General features: G+C 48.3%; 2 protein-coding genes and 1 long non-coding RNA gene across 5 annotated transcripts; all 3 read right to left on the bottom strand.

The window, feature by feature from the left end:
• Positions 1-334: 334 nt before the first annotated feature.
• On the bottom strand, positions 335-4,598 carry LOC102748448 (mucin-3A). The gene is made up of 9 exons (XM_081819175.1): positions 4,506-4,598; positions 4,334-4,392; positions 3,560-3,657; positions 3,096-3,314; positions 2,567-2,729; positions 2,181-2,360; positions 1,998-2,089; positions 1,646-1,698; positions 335-1,469 (listed from the first exon to the last, which is right to left on the bottom strand). Exons 1-9 carry the CDS (start codon positions 4,596-4,598, stop codon positions 1,389-1,391), a joined length of 1,038 nt encoding a protein of 345 aa, XP_081675301.1. The 3' UTR covers positions 335-1,388.
• Positions 3,091-9,839, bottom strand: MUC3A (mucin 3A, cell surface associated). 3 transcript variants are annotated; one of them, XM_081819418.1, is made up of 4 exons: positions 5,945-9,839; positions 4,506-5,837; positions 4,334-4,392; positions 3,091-3,161 (listed from the first exon to the last, which is right to left on the bottom strand). In XM_081819418.1, exons 1-2 carry the CDS (start codon positions 7,584-7,586, stop codon positions 5,410-5,412), a joined length of 2,070 nt encoding a protein of 689 aa, XP_081675544.1. In that variant the 5' UTR covers positions 7,587-9,839; the 3' UTR covers positions 3,091-3,161; positions 4,334-4,392; positions 4,506-5,409. The 3 variants fall into 3 exon arrangements, with proteins under 3 accessions (XP_081675544.1, XP_081675543.1, XP_081675545.1); XM_081819419.1 differs by lacking the exon at positions 3,091-3,161 and adding an exon at positions 3,639-3,708; XM_081819417.1 differs by having other exon boundaries at positions 3,096-3,161; positions 4,334-5,837.
• An 11,537-nt stretch (positions 9,840-21,376) lies between these two features.
• On the bottom strand, positions 21,377-25,848 carry LOC115941107 (uncharacterized). The gene is made up of 3 exons (XR_004075860.2): positions 25,587-25,848; positions 22,160-22,180; positions 21,377-21,747 (listed from the first exon to the last, which is right to left on the bottom strand). It is a non-coding gene; the product is annotated as an uncharacterized LOC115941107 (long non-coding RNA).
• Between the last annotated feature and the right edge of the window lie 343 nt (positions 25,849-26,191).

Below are 26,191 nucleotides of genomic sequence, written 5' to 3'. Positions count from 1 at the left end.
TTTACCCATCGGCGCGAATGGCAACTGACCCGGCCCGGGCCACCCACCCCCCTGACCCAGCCCCGAGCTCCCTATGTCAAGGGAGGAAGGGCAGAGATGACAAACCCAGCAGGCCCCCCACCCGCTGCTGACCCGGAGGCTCACCTGCCACCATCCACTCCGTAACGAAATGGCCCCCAGTCTCTAGGAGAACAGTCATGGCCCTGAGGGCTTCCCACAGACCCCTTCCTCCCTTGCTGGGAGAAGCTGGTGCTCCCAGGCCCTCCCACACATCCTCTGGATGCCCCTGTCCTCCAAGTGGAGGTGCTATAAAATGAGGAAGACACAGAGCAACTTCTTCTACAATAAATGCTATATTGTGCTCATGGGACAATGGAAGCTGGCAGACTTTCTTCCCCAAAGGAGATGTTCCTGCAAAGAAGGCTGGGGACTTCTGGCCTCTGAGGTTACTGCGGGGATGGGGGTGAGGCCAGAGAGGAAAGGGGCACGGTGGGGAAGTGTTGGGAGGGTGAGGTAGTAGGGGATGGGGGGAGAGAGGGCAATGAAGACAAAGGGCTGAGGGAGCTTCTCCACCTCAGGGCCCTGCTTCTGCTCTTCCTTGAGGCCCCAGAAAACCGGGATCCTGGGCCTTTGGAATCGAGAAGAAGGAATGGAGCCTCAGAATGGGGGACCAGGGCCTGAGAAGCACCAGCTGGGGGGCCTGAGAGGCAGAGGACATCCATACCTGGCTGGGAATGGGGTGTGGAGGGAGGAGGGAGGATTTAAGACTGGGGCCCTGGGATGGGGGGTGCTAAGGATTTACGGCTGAGATTATAAGGGTGGGGGAGGCGACAAACTGGGGGAGACTTGGGGCTGGGCGCTGGGCTGGGAGCGATTTAAGAAGTGGGTTCCTAGGGGGAGATCTAAGGGTGGGAACCAGGGGTGCAGCAAGGAGTTACATAAGGAGCAGGTAGGAGGATGTTTACAGGTGCAGGTGGGGAACTGGTGTAGGGATGCTCACAGGAGAATAGAGACTGAGGTCCGAGACCCCCAAAGGATGTGGGGATGGGGATCTGCGAGAGACCACATAAGCACGAGGGCAGACACAGGAAGGTGCATTGGGACAGAGATCTGACAGAGCGCGTCTGGTTTTCACAGTAACCGCACGGGGTATCAGGACAAGGATGCCCTACTCATCTTAACAGGGTTCAGAGAAGTGACTGACTTGGCCAAGGTCCCACAGTGCAAGAGCCTGGATTTGAACTGGGTCTCCAGGTGAGCTTCACCCAAGTCAGGAGAAGGATGAGGGTCAGGGAGATGGTCTGAGTTTGCTCAAGGAAACCAGGAGACAGAGTTGCCCAAGTCCTTGGGCCATCCCTTGGAATGGATGTGGTTCAGACGGTTTCTTCTCACTGTCTGGGGCAGGGTAGAGGAGGAGGTGCCGGGCTCGCAGCAAGGACGAGGCCAACCTCAGGTCTCTGGATATGCACCTGCCACAGAATATGTACCAAAGAAGGGGTGAGAACAGGGAACCACCCTGCTCAGGCTGGCTGGAAGGTCACTGCCTCCTGGTCCTAGCCCAGCCCCCTGCCCTGGTGGGTGGAGGGAGGGCGTCTGGACCTGGATCTGGGAGAGTTCCTTACCATCCCCCCTTTGCCCCCCTCACCGTCACATTGGTGTCCACAGTCTCCAAGGCCACCTGGAAGTGTTCTTCCTTGACTAGAGAGAGAAAAAGAGGAGGGGAGGAAAGAACAGGAGGAAAGAGAGGTGAGAAGGGGCAGGAAAGGTAGGGAAGGCAAGGTCTGGCAGGGGGGCTCCTGTGCCCCCGGGCCTGCCCTGCAGGGACGGCCCCGGCAGGACCTTCGCCTTCCTCTGGAGGTGCGCAGGGAAGCGGTGACTCGAGCTTCCCAACACGAGGTACGTGTCCGCCTTGGGCAAGGGAGGACGTTGGGTCCTTCCCAGGCCGCAGTGGTGCCCAGGAAAGCCCCTGTCCCCCTTCCCCAGGAGGCGGGACTCACCCGTTTGGTCGTCCTCCAAGCCCAAGTTTGAAAAAGTCCCCACAGTGTCCTCATCCCAGATCTCGAACCATTTCCTGTCGTCATCCCAGGACCTGGGTCGGGGCAACGCGCCGCCACGTCAGAGCAGGGCCGCCCCAGCTGGGACCCCTTGGCCGCCCTCACCCCCACCCCCAGCGCGCTCACCGGCCTCCACCTTGGCCACCTCGCCGGGAGCGGGAGCGCGCGACGAAGAGGCTCAGGGACGCCAGCAGCCCCAGCAGCAGCAGAGCCCAGACCCCCGCCAGGCCCCCGATCAGCGCCCTCCAGGCGACGGCCACCTGGCAGCGCGGGCCCAAGAACCAGTGCGTGTCCGTGGAGAAGCAGCTGGAGCAGGGGGGGTCACAGGTCACAGACCCTCACCACCTTCCCCGCCGGGTCCACTCGTGCACACGGACCCCTCGGGTGCTGGCAGGTGGGCGGGGCTCCACCGTGGGCCGAGGGGGCGGGGCCGGGGCGGCGCCGGGGTGAGCGGCCAGCTGGTAGGCCTGGCGGGCTGTGGGCGGGGCTCCCGCGTACGTGCTGAGTCTCACCGGCAAGCAGGACCGCTCCTCTCCACAAGGCACTGGCCCTGGTGACAGTCGATGGCGCCGTCCACGCCCAAAGTGCATTTGGTGACGCAGGGGAGCCGGTTCTCCTCCACCAAGGGGAAGTAGAAATCCTCATAGCCTTTGGCAGTGGCGCGGCGACAGATGGCTGGGAGTGGGTAAGGGGTTGCAGAAAGACAGGGACCTCATCCGCTCTACTCAGGGGCCTGGTTATAATGGCTCCGAAAATAGATGGGGGAAACTACATTTCCGAGGGTGGGGTGTCCTGGGGTAGACCCTAGGATTAGATGAAGGGAAGGCAGATCCCCAGGACCTTCACCCTCTCCTCACCTTCTCTGCTAGTCTTCAGGTGGAAGCTACTAACAAGGGCCAGGAAGGGCAGCCCTGCCCGGGGTCACATCACTTGCCTCCATGAAAGGTCTCCTCCGCCTCCCCAGGGAGTTTCAGTGGGCAGATGTTCCTGGTGGGAGGGTCATGGCCTCCTGGGGCCACTCAGCCCTTTGCCCACCCTTACCTTCCAGAGTCAGCTCCTTCCTGGTGTTATTGTTCACCCTGATGGAGTCAGGCTTAAAACACAGGGCTGGGGGGACACAGGCACAGGTGGAATTGGGGGAGGTTAAGGGCTCAGGGACAGATAAGCAGAGCAGGGAAGCCCAGGGAGGGGCAAAGAGGGCTCTGTCCCTATGGGGGAGATGTGGAGGGGCCACAACGGAATGCTCCTCTTGCCTCCCTCATTTCCCTCCGAATAAGCAAGGGTCCTCAGCCATCCTGAAAATTTGGAGAACTGTCAAGGGGTCTTCCCCAGTACCCAGGTTCTGGCAGGCCCCTCCTTAGCCCCATTCTTGACCCAGTTGGCTGTAAACCTACCCTTTCCTCTCCCAATCTGCCGGAAGGACCCCAGGGCTGGCACCTGAGCCCAGAGGCTCCTATCAAAGCTGGTAGCTCTGGCCCTGACCCCTCCCTGCAGCTTTGGCTCACTCTGGTTATTCTGGCAGTTGTCCCCGTTATGGCTGACATTCTGGAGCTCCTCCTTCAGGACTGACTTCATCTTCTCATACTCGCTCTCCAGCTGGGGGCTAAAGGGCAACTACAGCAGGACTAGATAGTCCACCACAATGCTGCCACTCCTGAGGGGGTCGAGAGGGTCGGGGGTCTTACAGGGTGCTCAGGCCTAGGGCACATAAGTCTTTAGGAGGGCACCTCCAGGACCAACCACAAGTGCACTGGTATTGGGAGGAAGGCAGAAGCAATGAGTTGGGATTCCAGGAACATTATTTGCAGGAGCCACCAGCATCCCTGATTTAATCAGCCCAGAAGGCAGGACAAGGAATGATTAACATTCTCTTGCCTTGCATCAAGCTGTTACCAAACCAGGCCCTCTTGAGCTCTCTGCCTCACTCATGCTGACCCACTCAGTAGGCCAGGTGCCAGCCAGAGAAAAACTAGCTACTGTCCAGACACCAGGCTTCCCACAATTCTTCATGTGCCACCTCCCTGCATGTCCCATGTAATCTCTTTCCTTCCAAATCATGTTTTAAAAGGAGGGGTGGCATCTCTCCTATAGAGAAATGACCACAGAAAATGACTGAAACAAAATCCCCCATGAAGTGATTGGCTCCCCCATCTCCTTCCTTCACCTCTCTCTTTCTAAAATCTGATGATTCCAAAAGGAAAAGATGTCTTCTCCAGCTTTTCTTTGTGCCCCTTGCCCCCACCCAGTGCTGCTTCCACAGCCCCATAAGGGTCTCCTACCTCAATGACAGGATCTCCACATCCTTGAACCCCTGCACATTTTGGTAAATCTTCTGCATCTGAAATGCCAAGATCCTTGGGCTCACACCTGAACCTTGTGACCTGCGTGTACCCAGGCGCCCAAGCTCAGCTTCAGGGAAGCACCCTTGAGTTCCCTCCCTTTCCCCATCACCTGATCCCGGAAGGTGTCACTGAAATCTTTGTAGGCCGTGGAAGTGCAGTCATTGAGGTCCGGGGAGAACTCCTGGTCAACAGACACCTCCATGCCCACTTCGGCATCCACAGTGTCTGTGCACAGCATACCCTGCTCTGGTCACTTCACCGGCCACTCCCGTCTGACACCACCACCACCACCGCGACCCGGAGGATCCTCCCATTGCCCCTCTCTGCGTTCCCTGAGGAATGACCGAACAGTAGCAAGAAGGAAGATGGGATTTTTTCCCCCCACAAGCGCAAGATAGGATTTCTAGGATTTGTTGTGTTGAGATGTGGGAAAGATTAGAGGTAAGGAGGCATAGCAGCCAGGCCTGTGGTCTCTCCCTTGTCTGGCCCAGTGTCAGGCAGAATAATGGCTCCCCAAGATGCCTGTGTCTTCATCCCCAGGACCTCCGGATATGTTATGCTACATGGCATGGGGGAATCAGGATTGCAGATAGAATTTAAATCGCTAATCAGCTGACTAAAATGGGAAAATTAACGTGGATTACTGGGTGGGCTCAACATAATCCTAAGAGTCCTTAGCAGTGGAAAAGAGAGGCAGAAGAGGTCAAAATCGGTCACAAGATGTGACTACAGAAGAAGGGCGCAGAGATGTAATGTTGCCAGCTTCAAAGATGGAGAGAGGGAGCCTTGAGACAAGGAATGTGAGAGGCTTCAGAACCTAAAAAGAGCAAAGAAATGGATTCTCCCCTAAAGCCTCCAGAAAGGAACACAGGCCCGCCGACACCTTGACATTAGCCCAGTTAGCCCCACGTCAGACTCCTAGCTACAGAATTGTAAGACAATACATTTGCATTGTTTCAGCTGCTAAGTTTATGATCATTTGTTACAGCAGCATTTAGAAGCTAATACAGCTCCTAGCAGCCCAGACTGGGAAGGAGACCACAGGAAGGAGTGTGATCCCAACCACCTCCTGGAGGTGAGGGTGGAAAGGAGGCATGACACGGGGTAGAGGAAAGCATGGGACAGTAGGCAGGGATGGAGGAATTAGGCAAAATGACATGAGTGCTGACAGGCGAACCACAGGACTGGACCCAGGGAGAGTCAGTGGCATCTCCGAGGAGGAAGTGCAAAAGGCAGGGCTCTGGCAACTCACCCAGATCCACCTGTCCCACCACAAACTCGCAACGGGAGCCATAGAAGGTACGAGGGCAGTGGCACGTGAGGCCATCCCATTTACCCCCATTCTGGCACCTGATCTCCTGGAGCTCACAGTGGTCCCCAGAGAACCCCAAGGGGCAGTGGCAGAGGCCCTGCATCCAGGTGCCACCATTGTCACAGGTGCCTGGACAGCACAGGAGAAAAAGGAAGTTCAGGATAGGGCTTGCCCTCGGTGACAGAGAAATTTATCAGAGGAGAGAGAAGAGGGAACAGGGAAGCAGGAGGTCCAACCTGGCGTGGTGGTCAACCTAGACCGTGTGGTCATCTGAGTAGTGGTCCAAGTGGTCCTGGGTGACTTAAGGGTGGTAGTACTCTGAGGGGTAATCGCTGGTGTTTCTGGAGTCTTGGTAGTGGTTGGGGTGGAGTGAGTCGACTTGATTGAAGTCACCATGGCAGGTGGAAAGCTACTGCTTGGTTTCGTCGTCAGTGGGAGGCTAGTGAATCCAGGCATATGTGGGATGGTTATAGAATTGGTGTTCATCCAGTTTCCACTGGTGGGTCTTGGAGCGCTTGTCAAAACTGTGTAACTGGGGACAGTCCCAGTGCTGGCAGAACTAGAACTAGGAGCATCTGTTATGCTGTTGGTAGGATGAGTTTCCCGAACAGCAGAAGCGTCCGTACGCATAGGAAACACAGTTGTCATACTGGTGGAACCAGGAGAGGTGGCCATCTCAGTAGTAGAAGTAAACACTGACATTGGGATGGTGGCCACAGAAGTAACTTCACTACTTGGACCCATTTCCATACATGAAGTAGTGGGAGAGGCAGGTGCTATTGTAACTGATATAGATTCTGGACATGGGGTGGTAGAAGAAATGAAACAGGTGGCGGTTGTTTCAGTAGCAAAGGTCTCTAGAGAAGATGTGACTGGAGACGTTCTTATAGTTTCAGATGAAAAAGGAGTAGTGAAAGCAGTAGCAGAAGAGCCTGTATTTTCCATTCTAGAGAGAGGTGAGGATGTAGAAAGAGAGGTAGTGGTGGTGGTGAGCACTGAAGTTACACTGGTGGAAGATAGAGAAGAGGACGTTATTGTTGTGGATATTGAAGAAGAGATAATGGTACCAAAAGAAGTAGTTATTGCATTTGTAGATGTACTCAGACTAGGGAACGATAATGTTGGAGAAACACAGGAAGTACTGGGTGGTACTGTGGGGGTGGGTGTTGTTACCAACATCGTAGTAACAGTCATGGCTGTTTCTGGAGTAGAGGGAGTGGGCGAAGTGGCTGTGATCGGGGTAGAGCTTGAAGTGTTGGTGGGAGTGGTGATGTCAGTTGGGGCCACTGTGACTACAGCGGCGGATGCAGCCCTGGGACTAAGGAGTGTAGTAATCGAGGTGGATGAAGGGGTAGTGTCTGTGGTCGAACTGGAGACTGATTCTGTGGTTGGGGCAGGTGGAGAAGACAGATGCATACTCACGGCTGATGTCAAGGTATTGGTGGCCACTGGAGTAGAGGAGGTAAATGTCAGAGAATCAACCGTATTCGTGGGAGTGACTGATGATGTGGTTGCAAGAGGAGAAGTAATCTCTGTGGTGAGAGACTGCGTCCAAACACCCCCAGTGGGAGTTAGTGTGGTCTTCCAGGTGGATGGGGCATGAGAGGGTGTGACCGTCATCTTGCGTGTATATGGTGCAAATGTAGTAGAGGAGGGTAGCCCAGTGGTCGGGGATGTTGTGTGTGTGGCAGTGGCAGTGGGTGCTGGGGTGGATTCAGCATTTATGTGCCACGTACCTGTGCCTGTTGCATATGAGGTAGTACTCTCTGTCTGTGTGGTCCCGGTACTGCTGGTAGACATGGGAGAGGAGCCTGCAAATGCAACTGGGGTGTCTGTAGCAAAGGTAGGAGGTAGAGTGCTGTGCGTCCTTGTGGGCATGGTTGCCGTAGCAGGCACTGTGGTAGAGGTTGTGATGACACTGGATGATATGTCTGTATTCTGGACAGTGGGGAGAGATGGGCTGATGTAGGTGGGTGTTGCCACTGTGCTGGAAGCAGTGACTGTGGAGGTGAGGTCAGTAATGGCAGTCAGAGAGCCGGTGGTAGCCCTGGCTGTAGGGCTTGATGGCTGTCCGTGCTGAGTTAGGCATGCCTCTACTAACGGAGGACGAGTTTATGGCGGTGGTTATCCTCGGGGTGCCAGTGGTAGAGGGAGTTGGGGTTATCGCTGATGTGGTTGTGCTTCCTTTAGAAGAGATGTTTGAAGAAGTGACACCTGGGGTACTGTGTGGTATTGCAGGAGTGGGCGCTGTTACCACAATCGTGGTCGTCGTTTCTGGAGTGGAGGAAGTGGGCAAAGAGGCTGTGTTCAAGGTGGCCGTGGTTGAAATGTTGGTGGGAGTGGTGGTTTCAGTTGTGGCCACGGTGCCAGTACTAGTGGGAGATACAGGGGTGGACGTGACATGGGTTGTAGGGAGGGTAGTAATCAAGGTGGATATCGGGGTAACGGTTATGGTCCAGCTGGAGACTGAATCTGTGGATGGAGCAGGTGGAGAAAACAGACGCATACTCGTGGCTGATGTCAAGGTATTGGTGTCCCGTGGAATGGAAGAGGCTGATGCTGGAGAATTGACTGCATTCCTGGGCGTAAGTAAGGATGTAGTTGAGGGAGGAGAAGTAATCTCTGCCATGAGAGACACTGTGGAAATGTCTTTTGTAGGAGTAAGTGTAGTTTTCCAGGTGGTCATCTTGCCCGTGTGTGTGGCGGCTCCAGGGGGAGAGTGTGGTTCTGTGGTTGTGAATGTTGTATAAATATTGGTGGTAGTGGGGTCCAGGGTGGGTTCAGAGGTGGCGGATGTGGTGGAAACCACTGTGGTTTTTGGAGTGACTGATGATGTGATTGGAGAAGTCCAGGTAATTCCTGTTGTGAGAGTTTCTTTAGGGGTGTCACTCCCCAGAACGAGTTTTGTTTCCACAGAACTCATTGTTTTCAAAGTAATTGGTGTACTGAGTGCAGCAGTCGTTTCAGTAGAAGCAGATATCCTTTGCATTGTAGGTGTTGTTAATATATTTATTGCTGTGGGATCATGAGTGGTGGCAGTTGCTGCTCTGAATGTACTGGCGGTGTTCGGAAATGAAGCCGTGGTTGTGATCAAGGTGCTACTGGTGATGGGTGAGGAGTTGTTATCAGTTACGATTGCTGAGATGTTCGCGGCAGTTAGAGAAGTAGAAGTGATGATGGGGGTAAGGGACCTGGGTGTATGAATGCTTGCTGTGGTCTGGCTAGCCCTTTTTGTGGTACCAGTAGTAGAGGATATCGGAGTATGGGAGGTTGTGTGTGGGGTTGAGACAGAGGAAGAGAGTAGGGCCATGGTTGTGGGAGGTTTCCCCAGAGTGGTGGTGGGAGTGGGAGGAGAGGTTATGGCTGAGGTGAGTCTCTCGGTGGTGGTCAGGGTCATGCAGGTGGTGGGGTAAGTGGTAGTGATTATAAGGCTCGTGGGATTGATGCACTTTGTGGTGCTCGTGTAGACAATGAGGGTGGGTGGAGTCGTTTCCACCTTGATGACAAGCTTGGACGTTGGGATTGTTGAGGTGTTGGACTTGACTGTAGTTTTGAGCAATGCCTCAGAAATAGGTTTAAAGTGAGGGGAGGTGGTGGGAGTGGTAAGTGTGTGTTCCCTACTGTTGGGAACCGGAGGGGCCCTGCTGGGGATGCTGAGTGGCCACCATGCTGCACCTGTGGGACGTGGGGAGTTGCTGAGAGCAGTGTGAGCTGCTTCTGTTCTGGGAAAAAGCTCAGTAGAGGTGGATGCAGCCATGGGGGACGTGCCTACATTGAGGACAGAAGAGAGGGATTCATTTGCAGATAGCATTGACACCATAAACCCCACGTAGCTTAGTCACTACCCCATTTTCCAGATAGTATCACAGAAGGTAGGAAGTTCCATTGCTTATCCCTCCATCAGAGGCAGTTTGGGGCTACGGCCTTTCAGGTTCTGAAGGGGACGCCCTCAGTCCTTTGGCCCCTCTTCTGAGTGGGGACCTTCCAGCCCTAGGGACGGCTGTGCTGAGCATGCATGTTCTGCTGAGGGTCCTCCCACCTCACCCCTTTCTCCACACATACATGTTTCCCTTACTCTGCTCCCTCCTCTTCCCCACCTGCTGCCCAAAGTCCCCACCCTTTGGCTCTCCTCTGCCCTTCTCCCTATGATGCACTGCTGTCTGGGCTGACTCTCCTCTTCCAAGAGAACCCCGCCAAGTCTGGGCTTGTGGGGGGAACACATCATGGACACTGGAGCCATTGGGTCAGAGAGGGGAAAATTGCATAGAGAACAGCAAAGGGAAAACCAGAGTTTGAGGCTCAGACTCTATTGAGTTTGAGGGACAGGGAGAGAGGACCACACTGACAGGCTGAGGGACAGGACAGAAAAGGAAACTTCCAGAAAGTGATAAGTCAGAAGGTAGGCATGGCTTCGGCTGCCTTCGGCTCAGGTCATGATCCCTGCCTCGGGCTCCCTGCTCAACAGAGAGCCTGCTTCTCTCTCTCTCCCTCTGCGACTCCCCCTGCTTGTGGGCTCTCTCTCAAATAAATAAATAAATAAAATCTTAAAAAAAAAAAAAAAGGTAGGCATGAGTTCCAAAGACCTTAAGGTTTAGCAGTGAGTGTCAATAAAAACAGACGTATTTTCTATCACCCACTCTATTTTGGCCACTGGGTTAATTAGTTTACAAACATGAACCCCTAACTCTACAGATATCATCAACCCCACTTAAGAGTGAGGGTCAGAGGGGCGCCTGGGTGGCTCAGATGGTTAAGCATCTGCCTTCAGCTCAGGTCATGATCCCAGAGTCCTGGGATCAAGACCCACATCGGGCTCCTGGCTCAGCGGGGAGCCTGCTTCTCCCTCTGCCTCTCTCCCTGCTCATGCTCTCTCTCTCTGTATCTCTGTGTCTCAAATGAATAAATAAAAACTTAAAAAAAAAAAAAAGAGTGAGGGTCAGAGATCTCATAATGCTGGGGTGAGTGGCAGAGAGACTCCTGCAGCCACAGCATTTGCAAGCAGGAAGTGCCCAGACCTCCTGCCCACCCAGCATTAGCCTCCTCCTCACCTTGGACCGAGAACACCTTTGTTCTGAGAGCTGGGATTTCATTTCTCAGCCTAGCTGGGTATGTCAGGGAGGTGGGAGGGGGGATTATGAAGATTCCTGGGTTAGAGCCCTTAGTGCCAGGAGGTGGCCCTAGAGGTAAGTGAGAGGGTGGTCCATGGGCCTCTAGGTTGGGAAGGTGTAGGACTGAGGGTCAGGAACAGACACCAAGAGACAGAGGGAAGGGAAATACAGAGGAATTATGGGATTCCTAAGGGACAGGAAAGAGAAAGCCCTGGACCGCACTCCAGGTAGTATACACCCACCCTTTGGGAGCAATCAGGATCTCCCCAGCCCAGCCCTGCCAATGACAACTGTGCCCAGAAACGTGGGCTGGGTGGGGGCAGGGAGAGATAGAGGCAGAGCTGGAGGAGGGGACTGGGACCAAAGGCAAAGATGCCCCCGAGAGAGGAGAGAACCCCAGGGGAAGAGGTGGAGCTGTCATGGAGAGAGCACCCCTGGAAGTTAAGGAAGAGTCCAGAATGGACAGAGCACCGGGGCTGGTGAGGGGAGGGACAGAAGAGAAGTGAGGGCTCAGAAAACCAAATCAAAGGGAAGAGCACTTCTCTGGAAAGAGGTTATGCCCGCTCTCCCGATGCAAGCACCCACGCTTGCAACCTGCTTGGTCCTGAGTGGAGAGCAGCACCAGCTGGACCCAGCTTCCTTTCTCCTCGATACCTCCCGCACCCAAAGCTCTGAGGAATCTCTCCTCAGTCTCCACTTAGGCCTCAGAGCCACTTCCCCACACACCCCTGCCCCAAAACATCAGCCCTTTTCCCACTGGCCCCCTCACCTCTGGCCCCCGTGGAGGCCCTGAGCACCCAGAGGAAGACGAGGAGCCTGAGCAGCCGCATGGGCCTAGTGAGGCAGGTAGAGCAGGTGCCAGCACTGGGGGCGGCTACAGGAGATGGCCACTATGTACACAGCAGCACCCAGCGGGGACTGAAAGGTGTGGCTATCTGCCCTGCTAGACGTGGGGGCTAAGCATAGGCTCCCCGTTGCACCGCCTACCTCAATCCTCTTCCCCCCTTCTCCAGGTATCTGACTTCATTGCTGTTGGAAGGACACCAAGAAGGTAGGACTAGCCCAGGAGGTGTCAAACAGGGAGGGCTGCTGGTGGCCCACTCAGAGGAGTTCCTAGAACCCTGCCTTTCCCCTCCCCTGCCCCCCACCAAGAACCAGCAAAACTGGATGGAGAATACACTTGGTCAAGACCTTGGACTCTGGAGTCTGGGGTTGACTCTCACAGCCTCTCCTTAGTTTCAGTCCCAGCTTCAGGACAGGGAGGGGAAAACTTGTTCTCCTCACTCCCTCTCCCCCTTGCTCTTCCCTCTCTCCATCCTGCCCTTAGCATGACTTGAGCTGAGACCCCATAACCAAAGCCATGGGAGCAATGCGGCATTCAATCAGAAGTCATTTTAATATCTGAGGATCTGGGCCAGGTCCCAGAAAAGAAGATACAGATGGCCAGTGGAAATGATCAAACAAAAGGATGTTTTGACACAGCAGATTAGCAACTATTAGGAAGTTTGAGTCCCTTCAGTGTCGGGAAAGGTGTGAAGAACACACACTCTTACCCAGCTGGTGGGAGTGTAAGTGTGTTGGGCTGCTCTGAAAAGCCCATTTGGTAACATCTATTAAAATTTTAAATGCATGCTCAAGGACCCAGTAATTCGACCACTGCGTCTCCGTGTTCAAGAAGCACTTCACAAAGGTATTCACAAGGATGTTTATTGCCATCCAGCTTATTGTGATTCCAACAGAAATGGGAAACAACCCAAATCTCCCTCAATAGGAATCTAGAATGGACTATGGAATCATCACACTATAGACTACCATGCTTGAATCAAAAAGAAGAGTACCATAATGGAAAGACTCTCAGAATGGCTTGTTCAGTGAAACCAAGAGACACAGTTTTGCTAAAACACACACATATGTATTTCCTATGAATGCACACACAGACACAGACACACAGGTAAATGCATTCAAAATTTGAAAGAAAAAAAAAAAAGCTCACCTACCCCAATAACAAGGGTAAGATTATTTCAGAGAAGCAAGAAGGAACTAGGGTTCAGAATGATAGTCAGGGAACATTAGCTCTATCTGTAGTTTCTACTTTTTACTTTGACAAAGATTTCTCTCCTTGACCAAACTCTGACAAGCCTCCCCTGAGCCCTGTTCCCAACTAATCTTCAACCCTGGCCTATAAAGGCTTGAACAATCACCAACACAGTTCTAAGAGCTCAAGGCCACATCCCTAGGCTGACCCCAACCTCCCTTAAAGTGCCTGCCTGAGAAAACTCAAGGCTTCCAAAAGAATTTATTATTTGTCCCAGCAAACACCCGAATATAAGGCCTCTGTCTCCCAGCCTCTGGGGAAGGGTAGGAGCCTAACTTTAATAAGCACCAGTTAGCAAACCCAGATGGGTCTCATACGGACCACATCCCCTACACTTCCTGTAACTATTCACTCCCCCAGTCCCCTGAGCCCCACTCCCTCCCACCCCCCTCCCTCACTCTCCCTTGACCTCTGTGCAAACCAGAGTTCAGTTCCTGCTGGACTCTTTCCTATTGTAACAGTATGTTACTGATTAAAATCTGTCCTTAACACTTTAACTAGGGTCTGGCTTTGTTTATCCTTGACAACTTGAAGATGATGTTATGCTTTTGAAGGTAATGTAAAAGAATTTAGAAGAGGATTCTGGGAGCACCTGGGTGGCTCATTTGGTTAAGTGTCCAACTCGATTTCAGCTCTGGTCATGATCTTGTGGTCATAGGATCAAGTTCCCTACTGGTTCCCTACTCAGTGGGGAGTCTGCTTGAGATTCTCTGCCTCTCCCTCCCACTTGTGTGCACTCTCTCTCTCTCTCAAACAAATAAATCTTTTAGGAGGAGGAGGAGAAGAAGAAGAAGAAGAAGAAGGAAGAGGAGGAGGAAAAGTGGAGGAGGTGGAAGAGGAAGATTTTGGAGAGATGGTGGAGCAGGAACCAGGAATCCATCTCTCCACCTAGACAACAACTGCAATTGCACTAGCAAAATCTGTCTGATGTAACATGCTTTGGTCACTGATTATAGCTTCTGATCACAAAGGTTCAGACAAAGAGGCAGCCATTCTTACAAGCCCTTCCCCCTCCATTTGAAATGAATTCCAGGGGATTTAAAAGACTGACCTCCTTTTTCCTCCCCTTCAGTTTTTGCTTTTTTCCCCTTTGGGAGTTGCACGTTAAAGACTAGGACATCCAGGGCGCCTGGGTGGCTCAGTCGTTAAGCATCTGCCTTCGGCTCAGGTCATGATCCCAGGATCCTGGGATCGAGTCCCACATCGGGCTCCCTGCTCCGCGGGAAGCCTGCTTCTCCCTCTCCCACTCCCCCTGCTTGTGTTCCTGCTCTCACTATGTCTCTCTCTGTCAAATAAATAAAGAAATCTTAAAAAAATTAAAAAAAAAAAAAAAAGACTAGGAATCCAAAAACAACTGTATATGTGGAAAAAATTAGAAAGTGACCAAGCATGCTCAGGGAAAGAATCAGAACAAACCTCAGAAGACCTTAGTTATACCTAATGCCCATCTTCAGCACAGAGACACCCTACAATAACCAACAAAAACAATAAGCAAAAACTCTGGGGAAGGAGGAGAATCTGAGTTCCAGAGTTACAACACTATTAGACTTAAATGTTCTGTGTCCAATAAAAAAAAAAATCACCAAGCATACAAAGAAACAGGAAAGTATGGTCCATTCAAAGAAAAAAGAATCAAATAGAAACTATACCTGAAGAAGACCTAATAGAAGATATACTAGGCAAAGACTTTAAAACAACTGTCTTGAGGATGTTCAAAGAACTAAAAGAAGATACGGAGAGAGTAAAAAAAATGATGCATGAACAAAATGGAAAAATCAATAAAGAGACAGAATCTAAAAAGAAATCAAAAAGAAAGAGCTGTAAAGCACAACTGAAGTGAAAAATTCATTAGAGGGATTCAAAGGCATATTTGAGCAGGCAGAAGAAAGAATCAACAAACTTGAAGATAGGACCATGGATTATTAAATCAGTGAAATGGGAAGAAAAAAGAGTGAAGAAAAGTGGATGGAGCCTAATGAACCTGTGGGACATCATCAAATGGAACAACATATGCATTCTGGGAGTCCCAGAAGGATAAGAGAGAGAAAGGGGCAGAGAGATATCTGAAAGATTACTGGCTGAAAACTTTTCGAATTTGATGAAAGACATAAATATAACCACCCAAGACGCTCAGTAAACCTCAAGTAGGATGAACTCAAAGTTACCCAAACTAATACACATTATAATTTAACCTTCAAAAGACAGAGAATCTTTTTTTTTTAAGATTTTATTTTATTTTATTTTGACAGAGAGAGACACAGCGAGGGAGGGAATACAAACAGGGGGAGTGGGAGAGAGAGAAGCAGGCTCTCTGCAGAGCAGGGAGCCCAATGTGGGGCTTGATCCCAAGACCCTAGGATCATGACCTGAGCTGAAGGCAGACACTTAACAACTGAGCCACCCAGGCACCCCGACAAAGAGAGAATCTTGAAAGCAGCAAGAGGGAAGCAAATTGTCAAGTACAAGAGATCCTCAGTAAGTTTATCAGCAGATTTCTCATCAGAAACTTTGGAGGCCAGGGGGCACCTGGGTGGCTCAGTCGTTAAGCATCTGCCTTCGGCTTGGGTCATGATCTCAGGGTCCTGGGATTGAGCCCCACATCGGGCTCCCTGCTTGGCAGGAAGCCTGTTTCTCCCTCTCCCACTCCCCCTGCTTGTGTTCCCTTTCTCACTGTGTCTCTCTCTGTCAAATAAATAAATAAAATCTTTAAATAAATAAACAAATAAATAATTTTAAAAAAAGAAAGAAAGAAACTTTGGAGGCCGGAAGACAATGGGCTGGTATATTCAAGGTGCTAAAAGAAAAAATCTGTCAGCCAAGAATCCTATATCCAGTAAACCAGTCCTTCAAAAGTGCCAATCAAGACATTCTCGGATAAACAAAAGCTGAGGGAGTTCATGACCACTGACTTGTCCTTCAAGGAATGCTCAAAGGAGTACTCCAAAGTGAAGTTAAAGGACACTAAACATTAACTCAAATCTGTATGGAGTGATAAAGATCTCAATAAAGGTAAAAAATTGGGCAATTATAAAAGCTACCAATTTTGTAACAGTGGTTTGTAACTAACACTTTTCCACATGATTTAAGAGACTAATATATTTAGGGGCACCTGGGTGGTTCAGTCAGTTAAGCATCTGCCTTCAGCTCAGGTCATGATCCCAGGGTCCTGGGATTGTGCTGCGCGTCGGGCTCCCCACTCGGCAGGGAGTCTGCTTCTCCCGCTCCCTCTACCTCTTCCCCCTGTTTGTGCTCTCTCTCTTTCACTCCATCTCACTCTCTCTCTCTCTCTCGAATAAATGAAATTTTTTAAAAAGAGAGACCAATATATTTAAATTAGAAAAAACAATTATTAGTGTAAGAGCTAATATTAGTGTAACTTTCATTTAAAACTCCAAAACTTGTTTTCTACATAATTTAAGAAACTAATGCATTTAAAAGAATTATTAGTTTGGGCGCCTGGGTGGCTCAGTTGGTTAAGCGACTGCCTTCGGCTCAGGTCATGATCCTAGAGTCCCAGGATCGAGTCCCGCATCAGGCTCCCTGCTCAGCGGGGAGCCTGCTTCTCCCTCTGACCCTCCCCCCTCTCATGTGCTCTCTCATTCTCTCTCTCTCAAATAAATAAATAAAATCTTAAAAAAAAAAAAAGAATTATTAGTTTGTGTTTTGGGGCACACAATGTATAAAGATGTAATTTTGTGATATCAACAACCAAAAGGGGTGGTAACATAGCTATAAAGGAACAGAGTTTTGTGTGTTATTGTAGTTAAGCTGGTATAAATTCAAATTAGAGTGTTATAACCTTAGGACATTAAATGCAATCCCTGTGGTAACCACAAGTTACAGACTATACACAAGCTATAGAAAATATACAAAAGGAAATGAGAAAGGAATTTAAATATTTCTCTACCAAAAAAAAACCCCACTAAACATAAGAAAGTAATGCAGAAAATGAAGGATCAAAAAAAGCTATAAGGCATATAGAAAACAAAGAGCAAAATGACAATAGTCCCTTCTTATCAGTAATTACTTTAGATGTAAATGGATTAAACTCTCCAGTCAAGAGACAGAGATTAGCAGAATGGATAAAAACTCATGGTCCAACTGCGTATGTCTGCAAGAAACTTGAACTACAAAGATGCAAACAGGTTGGAAGTGGTTGCCAAAGGCTTGGGGAGGAAATGGAGAACTGTTACTGAGTGACCACAGAATTTCAATTTTACAAGATGGAAAGAGTTACAGAGATGGATGGTGGTGATGGTTGCCCAGTAATGTGAACATACACATAGGGTAATGCAGGCTGCTGCCCAGGAAAGTGGAGTCGACCATGGAAGCCCCATTCAGTCAAGAAATGGATGTCACATATGAATTCAGGCCAGAAGGTGACATCAGCACCAGCACAGGGTGACACAGTTATGTGGTGCTTCTGTTCCAGGTGAACTGAAGAGTGCAGGAGGCCCAGAAAGCTCGGAGGAGGCAGAGATAAGTGTGGGAAGGACTAGAGTCCAGGGGGGAATATTTGAAGGCAGAGGTCAAAGTGCCACTCATCACAATTCGGGTTTCTCTTTATAGAAAAGAATCAAAGTTATGAATATAAACTTAGATATAGCAATGCCTAAGGCCTTGGAGTTTTTGCAGAGGGGAATCCCATAAATCCTCCTCTTCCTGGGAGGCCCAAGACTCAGGAGGTCTCAGGGGGGTTGCAAAGTGGAAAGGCAGTTGGCAAACTCACCTATGCCAGGCCCTCTGGGAGCTCCTTGAGGCTCTGTGCCTCTCACATCTCGTGAGTGAACATGTTTTTATCCAGAGTCGCTGAAGGAATTGCAAACAAGAGGCATTGTGAATACTCCCCAAGCAGTGCTGGCTAGCACCAGACATGCACCTGGACTCACCGAAATTTAGGGGACACCTTATATTGCTCTGGCCTCAGAGGGTGTGTGGTCAAGCTGGGGAAGTGAGCAAAGGAATGAAAAGATAAATCAGCAAGATGAGGTGGCACCCAGAGCTGACAGCAGCCCCACAGAGGAAGCTCAGGAGAAGGAGTCCACAGGGAGCTGGGCCATTCTTGGGATCCTCCACTTTGATTTCTTAACACCTTCGACCAGTTGCACAATATTAAAGTGTTTGTTTTCAGAAAGGTTTGTTCTTGTTTTTCAGAAGAGTCTCGTTGGGACTGGAGCTATGTGGTCAAGCACCAGTGTTGGCCAAGATGCTGGAAACAAGGCACAAGATGCCAGTTACTGTGCCAAGGACACAGATGTGAATGGACCCCCGTTGCAAGGGGTCACCAGGCTCCTGGGGAGATGGATCTCAATCCAACATCAGGTTCCCTGATTCCTCCCCATCCACCCTTTCAATTTCTTCTCCCTCTCCTACACAAACTTCTTTCTATTCCAGCCAGTAGGCTTCTTTGTCTCAGGTTCTCCTACCTTCCGGCCTGTGCCTGAACTGTTTCCCACACTAGGACTGCCCTGTCTACCTCCCTTTCTCTTTCTCTCGGCCTGTGAAAATCCTACCCATTTTTTAGGGCTTTGCTTCTTTCTCTCCTCCACCAGGAAGCCATGTGTGATCAGGAAGCTGACCTCTCCCACTCGTTTGTTTGTTTGTTTGTTTTTAAAGATTTTATTTATTTATTTGACAGAGAGAGACACAGCGAGAGAGGGGACACAAGCAGAGGGAGTGGGAGAGGGAGAAGCAGGCTTCCTGCCAAGCAGGGAGCCCGATGCAGGGCTCAATCCCAGGACCCTGGGATCATGACCTGAGCCTAAGGCAGACGCTCAACAACTGAGCCACCCAGGCGCCCCTGACCTCTCCCACTCTTGAAATGTAATGGTGCTTACTGCTGACATCTCTCCCGTGGCACTTAATTATCATTTAATGGCAGGTATTAGTCATCTGAATGCCTGCCTGGAAGGGGGAGGGGAAGGTGACACCTTGTGTACCCTGAGCTGGAGCAGTGGCCACTTTCCCCCCAGAGCTAGCAGAGCCCCACCTGACTAACAGAGGAGATGGTCAATCTAAAACTGCTGGGGGGAAACGCAAACCCAGGAAAACACAGGCTGGGACCATCCTTCAAAAGCCAAGGTTTAAGGACAAAGTGTAAAGATAAGGTCAGGGGCAGGCCACTCCTCTTCTCCTCACGAGTGAGTCAAGCTTGCAGGAAAGGTTAGGACAAGTGTGCTCACCGTCCCCTCCACTGTGTCATAATCTGAATTGTGGTAGCAGTTATCATGGATGGTGTCAGGTGATAGGAGTCAGGGTGCTGACCAGAGTTGTCTCTGAAGTCATGATAGGTGGGGGAGGGGGCATCGATTTACATGATGGCAGATGAAAAGCTGATACTTGGCTTTACAACAAGTGGGAGCCAGTGATGGTTGACATATTAGTCAGGAGAGATCAGGCAATGCTGAGATAAACAGTCCTAAAGACTCAGTGGCTGGCAACAGCAGACGTTTCTTTCTCACTCATGCTACTTGCCCATCCCAACATCTGTGCTGTTCATTCAGGGACCCAGGCTGATGGAGCAGCCCCTATCTGGGACACTGCCAGGCTCCCAGCGGTGGGAAATGACAGATGGCAAAACCATGAGCTGCCTCCTAAAGCCTCTTTCCAGACATGACGTCGCATACCTTCCGCCCATATTCTGTTGGCTAAAGCAAATCGCAGGGTTGCCCTGAGTCTGACAGACAAGAATGTAAAATCCTTCCTCGGGGACAGGCCCATCTGATGCCAGGCCTGCTATCGGTGGCATGGGGAGGTCTAATCCACCCCAGGGAGGGAAAGCAAACATATTGAACAATAACACAACCTACCACAGCTGGGATCCTGGCAGTAGCTATGGTTTATGCTAATCAAGACCCATCAGCGAGGCGCCTGGGTGGCTCAGTCGGTTAAGCATCCCACTCTTGATTTCGGCTCGGGTCGTGATCTCAGGGCCATGAGACTGAGCCCTGGGTTGGGCCCTGCACTGGGCGTGGAGCCTGCTTAAGATTCTCTCTCTCCCTCTCCCTAGGCCCCTCCCCCCACCTCTGTCCTTCTCTTAAAAAAAAAATTTTTTTTTTAAAGAGCCATCAGTGACATTGGCAGACAGGATCAAACCCCTGGCAGGTCTTTCCCTTTCTTTTTTTTTGGTAAGATGTTATTTATTCGCGAGAGAGAGAACCAGCACGAGAGAATGAGAGAGAGAGAGTACGAGTAGGGGGAGGGTAAGAGGGAGAGGGAGAAGTAGGCTCCTGCTGAGTGGAGAGGAAAGTCCTATAATAGAGAAACTAAACACTGCAGTTATGTTTGAAAAGTGGGGAGAGGGAGGGTCCTCCCAGAACTGAGGAGATTTGACAAAGTGCTCATGGAAGCACAGGAAGCGAATACTATCAATGGGAAGGAGTTACTTTCAATACTGGGTCCTGTGCCAACACAGGAAATGGTGTGAGAAGCAGAGATGGTAGCACCTGGTGACGTTTCTGGGCATTTCGTAGAAGAGATAAGACAGCAATGGAAAGAATTTTAGTACTGGTGGGAACTCGTAGAACATTGATCTTTCACGTCTTAAAGTGGGGTAATATTAAAGTGGGGTAATAAAAAAAATCAATTCACAGAAGAATATATACAGTTTGACTCCAAAAGGCTAATCTAAACAATATTTTGATTAGGATGCCACACATGTAGAGCAACGCTCTGAAGAAAATAAAAGTAATCATTAATATAAAATTCAGGAGCGTTATCGTGGAGGAAAGAGGTGTATGCAATCAGTGAGAATCATCTAGGGAGTTCTTAAGGGATGTGATGTTCAATTTCCTAGGCTGGATAGTGGGTACATGGATGTTCTTTTATTATTGCTCTTTAATTGTGTGTGTGTTTTCCACACATTCACATGAATAATATATTACTCAATCAAAAATAACTTAGGGATAGACAGTAACATAACACATTCAAAATAATCAAATAATCAAGCTATTATTACTGAAAGCAAAAACAAGACAGAGATGCTCACTATTGCCATTATTATCCCAATTATTATCCCAACATTGTTTTGAGAGTTTTAGCTAATGTAATGAGACAAAAAATAAAATAAAAAGAAATACTGGGCATAAACAATAAAAAAAGCTAAATGACCCAATCTTGGCTAATGAAATTGTTAATGTAATTTCAAAATCCAAAAATGCTAGTGGGGGGTGGGGGATACTATATTAACGAGAGACCTCGGGGCACCTGGCTGGCTCAGTCAGTAAAGTGTGTGACTCTTGGTCTTGGAGTTGTGAGTTTGAGCCCCACATTGAGCACAGAGATTACTTCAAAATAAAATCTTTAAAAAAGATGAGAGACCTTGGGGCATCTGGGTGGCTCAGTTGTTAAGCGTCTGCCTTCGGCTCAGGTCATGATCCCAGGGTCCTGGGATCGAGCCCCACGTCAGGCTCCCTGCTTGGTGGAGAGCCTGCTTCTCCCTCTTCCACTCCCCCTGCATTCTCTCTGTCAAGTAAATAAAATAAAATCTTAAAAAAAAAAAAAGATAAGGGACCTTGATAAGGTTTCTGATTATAATACAAAATAAATAATTTTCTCCATTCTATAAAAAATCAGCTAGACATGGAAATTGGAAGACATGTTTCCATTCACAATAGAAACTCAAAATGGAAAACTATTTAGGAACAGATTTAACAATGAAGAACTCATGTAAGATTTTATTCAAAGGCATAAGGCAAGATCTAAACAAATGGAAAGGAAGTACCAAGATCATGGGTATTAAGATTTTTATGGGGTACCTGGCTGGCTCAGTCAGTAGAACACGCAACTCTTGATCTCAGGGTTGTAGGTTCGAGCCTCATGTCGGGTGTAGAGATTACTTAAAAATAAAATAAATAAAAGATACTTACAACAAAAATATGTCAAGTCACCCAAAATTAATGTATACCTTTAATGCAATTTTATTTTATTTTTTAAAAGATTTTATTTATTTATTTAAGAGAGAGAGCATGAGCAGGGGGGAGGGGCAGATGGAGAGGGAGAAGCACACTCCCCACTGAGCAAGGAGCCCATGCCCAACTCCATCCCATGAACCTGGGATCATGACCTGAGCCGAAAGCAGATGCTTAACAGACTGAGCCACCCAGGCACCCCATTTAATGCAATTTTAATGAAGATTCCAACAGGGTTGAATTTTCTTCATGGACACAATTACTTTAAAGTCCATGTAGGTGAATAAATGTCTAAGGATATACTGGAAAATTATGAAAAATAATTGTGAGGAGGCTTACCTTGTCATATATTAAAATTTGCTACAACAAAAAAACAAAAACAGAAAATTAAAACAAAACCCAAAACCACGTTTTTTAAGTTTTTAAAAGCATACCATAAAATGACTGTAATCCAAACAGTATGATGTTATGATAAGAATGAGCAATAGACCCATGCATGAAACAGAATGGAAAAGCCTGAAATAAATCCAACCATTTTCACATACAACAAAGGTGGAATTTAATTCAGATGAAAAGATGGTTTATTTAGGGGCGCCTGGATGGCTCAGTCATTAAGCATCTGCCTTCGGCTCAGGTTATGATCCCAGGGTCCTGGGATCGAACCTCGCATTGGGCTCCCTGCTCAGTGGGAAGCCTGCTTCTCCCTCTCCCACTCCCCCTGCTTGTGTTCCCTCTCTCACTGTCTCTCTCTGTCAAATAAATAAAATCTTAAAAAAAAAAATCTTTAAAAAAATAAAAATAAAAATAAATTTTTTAAAGGTGGTTTATTTAATAATGCAACTGAATATCCACATAGCAGAAAATAGTTCAATCTTTATCTTACAACATTAAATTTTAAGGCAAACTCAGTCAAAAACATAAGAAAAAAACTCTCTAGAGAAAAATCTAGGAGGCTCTTCATATAACTTGAGAGCTGAGGAAATTATTTTAATCAAAATGAGAAACCTAGCTCCTTCCTCGTTAGTATAGTGATGAGTATCCCCGCCTGTCAAAATGAGAAACCCAAAAAGTATAAAAGTAAAATTCCACGTTTCTACTACATAAAAAAAGTAACACATCAAAACAATACAAAGTAGACAAAGAATAGATTGGGGGAAATTTTTGCAATGTGGATGACAGATAAGAGGTTAGTATCTGTAATATACAAAAGGCATTTACAAATTTATATTTAAAAAACACAAATCGGGGGACACCTGGGTGGCTCAGTCAGTTAAGCATCTGCCTACACCTCGGGGCATGATCTCAGGGTCCTGGGATCGAGCCCCACATTGGGCTCCCTGCTCAGCTGGGAGTCTGCTTCTCCCTCTCACTCTCCCTCTGTGACCCCAAATAAATAAATAAAATCTTATAAAAAACACAAATCGGGGGCACCTGGGTGGCTTGATCAGTTAAGCGGCGGACTCTTGATTTCAGCTCAGGTCATGATCTCAAGGTCCTGGGATGGAGCCCTCTGCTGGCCTCCATGCTCACTGGGGAGTCTGCTTCATGATTCTCTCTCTCCCTCTCCCCCCCCCACCTTCCCTCCTGCTCTCTCTCTCAAATAAATTAATCTTTTTAGAAAAACACACAAATTGTTCAACCCTATCCTCACAGGCACTATATATTTAATGTCTCCAAAGATGCTTTCAGTATCTTAACAGTATGCTTTTGTTGGTTATTTAACTGTTCTGTAGTATGTTTGTTTTGTTGCGTTTTGTAATTAAGACATAATTGACATACAACATTATATTAGTTTCAAGTGTTCAACATAATGATTTGGTCTATGTATATACTGATGACGGGCAGGCGACTGGGCTGGAGAAGGAGAGGTTTTGATGGCTACACAGAAGGGACTGGACCCATACAAGATGCTAGCCCCAAAGGCAGCTTCGGGCACCAAGGAAGACCCTAACTCAGTCCCCATCTCTCACCAACAAGTGAAGAGTAGGCTGCATCCGTGAGGAGGACGACACTGCCATCATCCACTTCTGGCTGCACAAAAGTGAGACCCAGCGATGCCCTAGCTATGGAACCCATGACAAGCTGGGGCCCTACCAGTTGCCCCACTGAACCTTGGCACTAACTTACTCAAAACGTGCTGTTTTAAGTTTCTTCTTTCCAGTAAAGACTAGCCATTGCATTGGCTGCTTCTCCCACAAAATAGATATATGGATATAGATCGTGAAATGATTACCACAATAAGGGTAGTTAAAGTCCATCCCTACACCTAGCTGAACAAATTTCGTTCTTGTGATGAGAACTCTTAAGGTCTACTCTCTTAGCCACTTTCAAATATGAAGTACAGCATTGTTAACCATAGTCACATCTCCAGGACTTACTTATTTTGTAACCAGAAGTTTGTACCTTTTAACCCACTTTACTCATTTCACCCAGCGCCAGCCCCCACCTCTGGCAACCACCAATCTGTTCTCTGTATCAGTGAGATCAGCTTTGTTTTGATGGTTTTTTTAGATGCCACATATAAGTGAGATCATATGGTATCTGTCTTTCTCTGTCTGAGTTATTTCACTTAGCATAATGGCCAGAAGGTTCAGGCGAGTTATTGCAAATGGCAGGATTTCCTTCCTTTCTATGGCTGAACGGGGTGTGTGTGTGTGTGGGGGGTGACATTTTCCTTATCCATTCATCCATTAATGGACACAGGTTGTTTCCATTTCTTGGCTACTGTAAATACTGCTGCAGTGAACACGGGGTACAGATACCTTTTCAAGATAATGTTTATTGTTTCCTTTGATAAATCCCCAGAAGTGAGACTGCTGGATCATATGTCAGTTCTAATTTTTATTTTTTGAGGAACCTCCATACTGTTTCCATAGTGACTGTACCAGTTTGCATTCCCACTGACAGTGCACAAGGTTCCTTTTTCTCTACATCCTCGTCAACACTTGTTATTTCTTGTCTTTTTGAGGATCGCCATTCTAACAGGTGTGAGGTGAGATCTCATTGTGGTTTTGATTTGCATATCCCTGACGATGAGTGATGTTGAGCATGTTTTCATGTCCTTGGCGGTCAAATGTATGTCTGTAGTATGTTTATGATATAGGAACGTCATGGGAAAAATGTTTTTCAATATATTTTTTGAAACTTCTTTTTCCATGTGAAGTTTATTCCTTGTGAAATTTTTCCCATGAATCACGCTCTCTCTCTCTCCTTCCTTGTTTGTTTTATGCAGCAGAGTGAGTCCTAGAATAAAACCAAGTGTTTAGCTCACACTACTCGGAACCTAAGATCACAGAGTGGCATTCCTGTTCTGTTTTTAACTTTCTTATTGGCTATTTCATTTTATCACCCCTGCTTTAATATAGTTTCTACAAATTCATCACAGGCTTTATGATTTAATGCAAACACTCCGGCTTGAGAACAGGAAGCAGGGGGAGGGAGGGAGAGAGCTAGAGCCAGTTTCTACTCACAATATGACTTAATATGCTATTGTTTCTGATCCTAAAGAGGACAGAGATCCTAATAAACTTAAGCATGGGATTTATCCCCTTAGGAGAAATGCTCACATTAAGTTAGAGAAATGAATGCCACCAGTTATGGATTGATGGGGTTTAAAAAAAAAAAAAAAAAGAACTCACAGAAAGCTTGTGCAAACATTTCTCACAGGATAATTGATTTCTAAAGGTTGAATATAAGTCCACATCAGCTTGAGGATTCTTTTGATGATTCAACAAAGTGATATCAAATCAGGGAAATTGAAACTTACCTTTCCCTGACATTTATTTCTCTCTGATCCAGTTTTCTCCCTAGAGTCTGGTGTATCAGGAAATTCTGTTAACATACCGACCCAACACGGTCAGCCCAGGAACAACTGTTTTCTGTAAATACAGAGGGTACCATTAGTGTTAACAGAATACTGAATGGTAAACACTCCCCTAAATCATGATGGAAGCTCTGAACCAAATTAATGACACTGAACCATTTGCTGAGTAGCAGAGACCATAAGCAGCCACTCAGGTTTTACTTCCTAAGAGTTACAGTCTTGCTGCTTCTAAAGTCGGCTCTGGTTTGGTTTGGTTTGGTTTCTGGTTGGAAAGGTTACTTCGGTAAAGCACATGTTTTCTCCTAGCATTGTTTGTGGGGTACCTGGCTGGCTCAGTCCGTAGAGCATGCGACTCTTGATCACGGGGTTGTGGGTCCGAGCCCCACGCTGGGTGTAGATATTACTTAAAAATAAGATCTTTTTGGGCGCCTGGGTGGCTCAGACGGTTAAGCGTCTGCCTTCGGCTCAGGTCATGATCCCAGAGTCCTGGGATCGAGTCCCGCATCGGGCTCCCTGCTTCTTGGGAGCCTGCTTCTCCCTCTGCTTCT

Source organism: Leptonychotes weddellii, chromosome 5 (assembly GCF_054177405.1).
Source record: "Leptonychotes weddellii isolate Sample4059 chromosome 5, ASM5417740v2, whole genome shotgun sequence".
Classification (NCBI taxonomy): domain Eukaryota; kingdom Metazoa; phylum Chordata; class Mammalia; order Carnivora; family Phocidae; genus Leptonychotes; species Leptonychotes weddellii.
Note: the sequence above shows the minus strand (reverse complement) of the source record. Positions and strands in the feature narration are given on the sequence as shown.

Excerpts from the sequence above, each read along its gene's own strand:
- MUC3A (XM_081819418.1), bottom strand. The coding sequence starts at position 7,586 with ATGCCCACAAGGACGCACAGCACTCTACCTCCTACCTTTGCTACAGAC. Across the intron at positions 5,838-5,944 it reads TAGGTTGACCACCACGCCAG|GCACCTGTGACAATGGTGGC; the intron begins GTTGGACCTCCT and ends TGTGCTGTCCAG.
- LOC102748448 (XM_081819175.1), bottom strand. The coding sequence starts at position 4,598 with ATGGAGGTGTCTGTTGACCAGGAGTTCTCCCCGGACCTCAATGACTGC. Across the intron at positions 4,393-4,505 it reads GTGACACCTTCCGGGATCAG|ATGCAGAAGATTTACCAAAA; the intron begins GTGATGGGGAAA and ends TTGGCATTTCAG. Across the intron at positions 3,315-3,559 it reads CAACTGCCAGAATAACCAGA|GAGGGAGGCAAGAGGAGCAT; the intron begins GTGAGCCAAAGC and ends TCGGAGGGAAAT.